At 41.8% G+C, this 6926-nt stretch overlaps 1 protein-coding gene across 1 annotated transcript; it reads right to left on the bottom strand.

Moving 5' to 3' along the window:
* Positions 1 to 425: 425 nt before the first annotated feature.
* On the bottom strand, positions 426 to 4677 carry LOC119289618 (polycomb group protein FIE1-like). The gene is made up of 13 exons (XM_037568905.1): positions 4489 to 4677; positions 4262 to 4327; positions 4051 to 4173; positions 3564 to 3644; positions 3394 to 3486; positions 2886 to 2961; positions 2721 to 2800; positions 2552 to 2623; positions 2311 to 2370; positions 1476 to 1572; positions 1174 to 1237; positions 1002 to 1061; positions 426 to 805 (listed from the first exon to the last, which is right to left on the bottom strand). The coding sequence occupies exons 1-13, from the start codon at positions 4675 to 4677 to the stop codon at positions 730 to 732; spliced, it is 1137 nt and encodes a 378-aa protein (XP_037424802.1). The 3' UTR covers positions 426 to 729.
* Between the last annotated feature and the right edge of the window lie 2249 nt (positions 4678 to 6926).

The raw sequence follows: 6926 nt of genomic DNA, 5'->3' as shown, positions 1-6926 counted from the left end.
ACGGATCAACTTCCAAACAACACTTATCAGGGTCCAAAACAAAGGCTTGAGGAACAAAACGAGGAACCGGTAGAGACCCATGAATGATGCAGAAATGGACAATTCTTAACCAATTTCCGCGGAGTTTAGGGAATGCGCCATTTATAAGCCCACTTATTGGTCTAACAGTTCAAGAAAGGTTTTTACCAGGAAAATGAACTATCGAGCTACTAAACGGGCCTTGCGGCGCCATTTACATCCCAAGCAGAGTTCCTGTAAAATTCACGTGTTCCAAACAGACCACGAAGACGGCACAACAAGCCGACCAGAGAAATTCAGACCATTCCAGCATCACGATTGTGATGAAGTTCTTCTTCACCCAACAAAGTGTTTCGTTTGGGTATGTGTTACGCCAGCAACAGCAGGCTCAGGCAACTCAATGGGAATGCACAACAAACTAGTAGCAACGAGGACTTAAGTTTAGTTCCCACATTCGGTACATGATAGAGCAAACATAATAAACTGAAACACCCGGAAAATCATCGAATTAACAACATCCTAACTTACAACATTATAAGCTCATAGACCCTAGCTTCTCGACTAAGTAAGGCTGATGGGAATTCGCAAAAAAAAAAAAAGAGTAAGGCTGATGGTACCACTGACTAAGTAAGCACACAACAACCCCCCAATTCAAGCTCAAACTGGCTGGCATTGCCATGGGGCCGCACGGCACGGTGGTTTTCGGTTGCTTCAATTTTTCGCAGCTTGATGTTCCACTTCGTCCCAGCGGTATATGCTGCCATCCTCGCCGCAGGCAAGGATCGTGCTGAAGAATGGAAGAAAAGAAGAGTGACACACAATTCTTATGGGCCAACACCAAAACCAGACTTGAAAGAAGAAAAACTATGATGGATGCACATAGCAGAGATGAGAGGCTATATCCATAAAAGTACAGGATAAATAAATAAATACTAGAGAGGTACTACTGGATCAGAGATGGCGAACGGAATATGGTGATGTACCTTCCATCAAACGACACTGCAGTCTGCCTTATTGTCATTTTGCATTGCGGACTACTCAGCCTGGAAATTATCAGTGTGTACATGCAGGAACATACAAGTTAGTAGCTAGCACCACCACAACATGCAGAGGAGGAGAAACTGGGAATAGCTGAACTTGCTTGGTTAAACTTACATGGTAATTAGCTCAGGAGGGCACGTCTGTACATCCCACACATAGATTTCGCCTTTGCGGTTGCCTGTTTACGAGCAAATGATTAACCACAAGGGTTATACTTTTTCAATTTCATCTAACCCTGATCAGGTGCATGTAGATGAGTTCGTTTACGAGCAAACGATTAGCCACGAGCATGTTTTTTATAAAAATTAGTTTTTCATGTGTACAAGTACGGCCATCCTCAGAAACTTGTTAACAATCACATAAGAGTACAATACAGAAATATGTCTGCAGATAATAATTTCAATATAAAGTGTTACCTATTGCTAATTGATTGAAGTGAAAATCACATGAGAATTTCATAAACCAAATGTCACAATCGGGCACAGGGTACTTCTGAAGAACATCAATGCTATCCTGCATATGGAATGAAGAAACACTTCAGATGAAGGCACATAGTATGGCCGGGATCATTTTTATAAACAAAGGAGCACAACCAGAAGTAGTTGAGAGAATTGCATATTTCAACCCCAAACTTTTGCCCTAGTCTAATTTACAACCCCGAACTCCAATACCATTTAAATTACAACCCCCAACTCTCAAAACCGGCCATGATTCAACCCTTCCCTCTCTAAACAGTAAATTCAGTAAAATACCAAAAATTCAAAAAATCTGAATATTTTTTTCATGGAAGATGTATCAATGCGTGGGGTCCGTACCATTTTTCATCGCGTTCGGACATCTGGGTAGCTCTCAGCCAAAAAACAAAATCAGCCCGAACGGTGCATGAACAGTTAAATGTTTCACAGACCCCACATTTGTCTTTTTTGCTGAGTGCTACTCAAATATCGAAACAAGCTAAAAAAATCTAACTTTTTTGAAACTACTTTTCACCAGGTGAAAAAATGAAACTTTTTTATTTACTGTTCACCCAGTCAACGGGTTAAAACCGGTCAAGAGGTAGAGAAGGGTTGAATCCTGACCGGTTTTGAGAGTTGGGGGTTGTAGTTTAGACGGTATTGAAGTTCGGGGTTGTAAATTAGACTAGGACAAGAGTTCGGGGTTGAAATATGCACTTCTCTCGAAGTAGTTTGGATCAGTACAAAAGTATAATTTGTTAAGCCCTACAGTTCTTTAAGAGTAAAACTGCATCACCTCGCCATGACCCTGCTCTTTTGTTTTTGGCTCCCACAGAACAATTTCATTTTCAACACTCTGCAAGTTCAAGGCGAAGCAGATCAGATGTTCTCATCCTTCAGGAAATAATTAAATCAGCATCGAAAAACAGGTGGCAACACTAATCTTTGATATAAAAAAGTCTGAAATTTTGCACCAGTAAGCATTCTAACATTGTATTCACACTAAGTCATCTCTCCTACAAAAATGAGCAATTTACCTTCGACAAGATGAAGTCACCAAGCCACCTAGTACAGTCAACATAGTTAGAATGCACCACGCAAGTCATAAGCTGAAAGGGGATAGATCAGCACGATGCTGAGAGGGTTAAGAACAATACTAAAAGTTTGCATAATAACAGGTTCAAAGATGAGAGATTCTTAACATACCGGAAATTGGACAACTTTTGTTGGAAATTTTGATGGAAGGTCAGTCCATGTAAAGGATTTCTTCACGTATGGCTCAAATTCTATGACAACATTAACAAACCATGTCAGTGATCAGCAGTAACAAAATGTAAATAGGAAGCACGATTGATGAAATGGTTCGCTAACCTTTCATTGACCAGATTTTAACAGTATTATCCATGCCACAACTGGCAATTTGATGCATATCAGAAGGGTGGAAGTCCTGATATAAGGGAAGTATGAATGAAAGGACAGTTAGTGCCGAGATAACATGTTTTATTTTTCAGTGATACGAACTATAATTTGATCCACTCAATAATGGCAGTAGCTGGCAGACAGCTACATTTAGAGTGTGTTCGGATTTAGCCCAAGCTAGCCTTGCCAAATATTTGGCTAGCTATAATTTTGGTGAAGATTTTGCTAGCCCATGATTTGTCCAACATTGGTAAGAAAACTGAACTAGGGTGGCCAAACGGGCATTGAATTGGCATGCCAGAAAATTGGCCATGATCCTAAGTTCCTAACAAAGACCAAGTTTTTGATTATGAACCAAAATAATGGTAGGGTAGCTTTTGGCCACAATCCAAACATATCTTCGGGTAGTGAAGTGAGTGGTAATATAAAACAATGTCACTAGGAGGTAGGTGTAACTTACAACACTCAATACATCATGACGGTGACCTCCTCCTCCAGCAAAAATCAAGACGCAGATCCCTGTATGGACATTCCATAGCCTAACAGACTCGTCCTATAAGGCCATATAAACTGCATCAGAAAGGTAAAAGGCATAGGTATATCCAGCACCACACCAGGTTATCTTCCAACCTTGCTTGCAGAAATGAGGAGCGAAGGCTTCAATGGTTGAGTTCTTATCTCATTTATTGAACCACCATGGCCAATAAAACTCTGCATGATTTGTAAGACGAAATAAGAAACTTACTCCACGTTCGTAATCATTAGTTTAGGATATTGAATCGTCATATATATGCCCAGTTTCATTACTACCTAAGAAGAATAGATCTGCTAGGTTGTGCATGTTTTCACCATGCTGCTAGAGCCTAGACGTACCAAAGTATTTGACATCTACATTCTCTTTTGGAGAAAAATAAACTACTGTATAGCAGAAAGACAACTTTTCCTACAAATCCAAATCATCATCTCGAATGGACAATACAGAGAAACCAACAATTATCAAATAAGTAACTGTTTCAGAAAGGACATCAAATAAGCAGCTGAATAGTAGATTGATGCAAGTGAAACTTCATCGATGTTGGCCGCAATAACGAAGTAGAAAACTCTGGCACTGTTATACCTTAAACAACTTCCCGGTGGCACAGTTGATGACCCGAATGACCCTATTGCTTCCTGCTGCCACTAGCAGTGGTGTACCGCCAAGGTCAGAAGCCCAGCTCAGAGTGTAGAATGACTGAGCATCCTGAGATAAGACGCAGACCTGATCAGCCTCAGAGAAAGTACAACTAATATAAGAAACTGGAGATTCTAGAGATTGCAATGGAGCTTACATCCGCATCAATGTATGCTTGCAGAACAGCCAAGTTACCGTCGGGGAGGGCACGGTACGTCGTCACCTGCAAGATCAACAGAGCTAACTTGTGGACAGGAGCACACCAGAAGTAACAATTATTCGAATCAAACCCAGCTCTCCCGCTCCACGACTCACAGTTAAGAACATTCCGAAATCTAAAGACAGAGCAAAGATCGAGCGAGCGGGCAACCAGAAAAGGCTTACACGATTGCCGCCCGCGGTGGCGAAGACGTCGTAGTAGCGGGCGTCGATGAAGTTGAAGCCGATGGCGTAGAGCGGGCGCTTGCCCTCAGTGTGCTTGCTGCAGAGCTTGAACGCCCGGCTCCCGCTGGGGTTCAGCGACCCCACCGCCGCCTCGCACCCTAAACCCTGCACCGGGCGCAGGCTCGCCATGGGCTCCTGGAGAGGCTGGGGCTCTGGCGCCTCCTCCTCCTCCACCGCCGCCTTCCCCTTCCCCTTCCCCCTACCCTTCCTCTCGGCCGGCGCTTTCGCGGCAGTGGCGGCGGCGGCTGGGGCGGGTGGGATGGGGCGGCGCTGTGACCTCCGGAGCGTGTCGAGCTCAGGCGTTGCCGCGCTTCAGAGTTGAGAGATTTGGGGTTTAAGCACCGCGTGGAAATCAGATTTACATTTTTCTTCTTATTACGAAAATCAAATTAGGAAAGAATCAAGTGGATACTAGTACAAAACTTTGCTGTATCAATAAAAGCAATTAATCGGGCACCTGCATGCAGTTTACACTTGGATTTACATCTTTCATTTTTGGCAAACCTTTAATGTAGTACAGTAATTGGGTTTTCAAATTGCAAATAGGGACACGAGTATATCAATAGCAAACATTTAATTATATAAGTATGCAGGTTACAACTGGATGTGTACTGTAGTAACTGAGATGGGGCTACTGCCCTCTGCAACCGGATTTACATCCATTCGCAGCAAAAAAAAAAAGAAAAAGAAAAAAAAGAAGGATCATTCTACTTTAAGGTTCAAGTAACGCTTTGAGATTCATGTAAACTAAGAGATCGACCACAATGCAAGAAAAATTGTACAACAAAAGTTGATATACCTGGATTTTGCTTCAACTTCACTTAAAAAGTTGTGTAATCAAATTTCCCACCATGAGGAAAATCACTCATACTAAAGTAAAAAAAAATGTTATTTTTGAAAATAACCTGATAAACTTAAACTATTTGTGTTATCAATGACAATAAACCACATACCATAACTAGATTGAGAACCAAAGGAACTATATAACATAGATCTAGAAATAAAATTTACTTTGATTTAGTAAGAAAAAAGGTTTGGAGTAACAATATTTTTCGTGTACCACTTACCTTTTGAGACGCGGTTTATACTGCATCTTGCCATTGGAACCCATCGGCGGCGTCTCATCATTCGGGGTGCTCATGCCGTAGCAAGTAGTTGGACTAAGGGGCCTTGATAAGATGCCTAAGGTGTAGTTGTGTGGGGTTTTCTAGATAGTAGTCTAGACAACGAGACTAAACATGTACAATATGTTTGACATGCTTTGTCGGATATGGAAGAAAGCGTCGATTTTTCTTCAGGGGAGTCTCAGATCCACATGTGCGGCTGTAACCACAAAGCAAAGATGGTCAAAATTGAATAAGGCAATGAGATGTCACTGTCCGATGAAATCGTGTAAGTGTTAAGGTGCGATAACAACAAGACAACCGGAGAGGAGGAACACGAGGAAGATAATGGATACCTGGAGTGAAGGATGTTGGCGGCGGCGGCGGATGGAATGAATTGTATGTTCGGGTGTATGTTCGGGTTTATATAACTGAAATTTAGGGTTTCAAAACTAGCTGATCAAATGTGTCAATGGGCCTGTTGTTTTCATGGGCCTACCTGTTACTTGGGCCCGACACCTTATAGAATGTTCGTGGAATGAAACCATGGATTTTTCATCATCTGTAAAGGTCATTTCGATAAATAAAAACTAGATTAAACTCCCATTGGTTGCACTACCCTAATTTGATAAGGATTATACGAGTAGCTAGATCTCTAAAAGTACTCGTTAAACTCTGGCGTGCATCTAGTCCCTACATTGAAGTTATTCAGTACATTTTGTATTCATAGCTTATGTATATAGTATAGAATGTACTATCAATCAACATAATTGATTTGTATATGGCTTTGTGATAGCACAAATCCTGCTTTAGACATCCGTTTTCCAAACTGTTGATAAACTTCCAAGCCGGATATTCTGATTTACCCTAGAAACCTTCGTCGATTGTAACATCCTCCCTTCATGGATCTTGGAGGCTTTCTACTCCTGCACAAGTTATCAAACCGGTTAGCGTACGATACGTGAATCACGGTACTCCTTCCCCGAGTCTGGATTTCTGCCAAACAAAAAGAGCATCGAGCACGTCTTTGCCTGGTGTGACCCATGGCTTATCTCCTTGGTGACCTTGCAATGTGCCATTGTTCTTAGTGACTCATTATTTGATGATGAAAATAAAAATTGAAGACATAGATCCGATCTGATATCGTTAGAATCCCACGGTCGGTGCTAGTTATTGAGGGATTTTGCATCGGGTCCAAACAACACTACTAGAACGAGCACACAGAATGGTAGACATGGGAACATTACCCCAGGTTTCGGTGGATCTAGAACACAA

The sequence above is a fragment of the Triticum dicoccoides genome, chromosome 4A (assembly GCF_002162155.2).
Source record: "Triticum dicoccoides isolate Atlit2015 ecotype Zavitan chromosome 4A, WEW_v2.0, whole genome shotgun sequence".
Taxonomy (NCBI): domain Eukaryota; kingdom Viridiplantae; phylum Streptophyta; class Magnoliopsida; order Poales; family Poaceae; genus Triticum; species Triticum dicoccoides.
The sequence above is the reverse complement of the archived record's forward strand: the minus strand, read 5'-3'. Positions and strand labels throughout refer to the sequence as shown.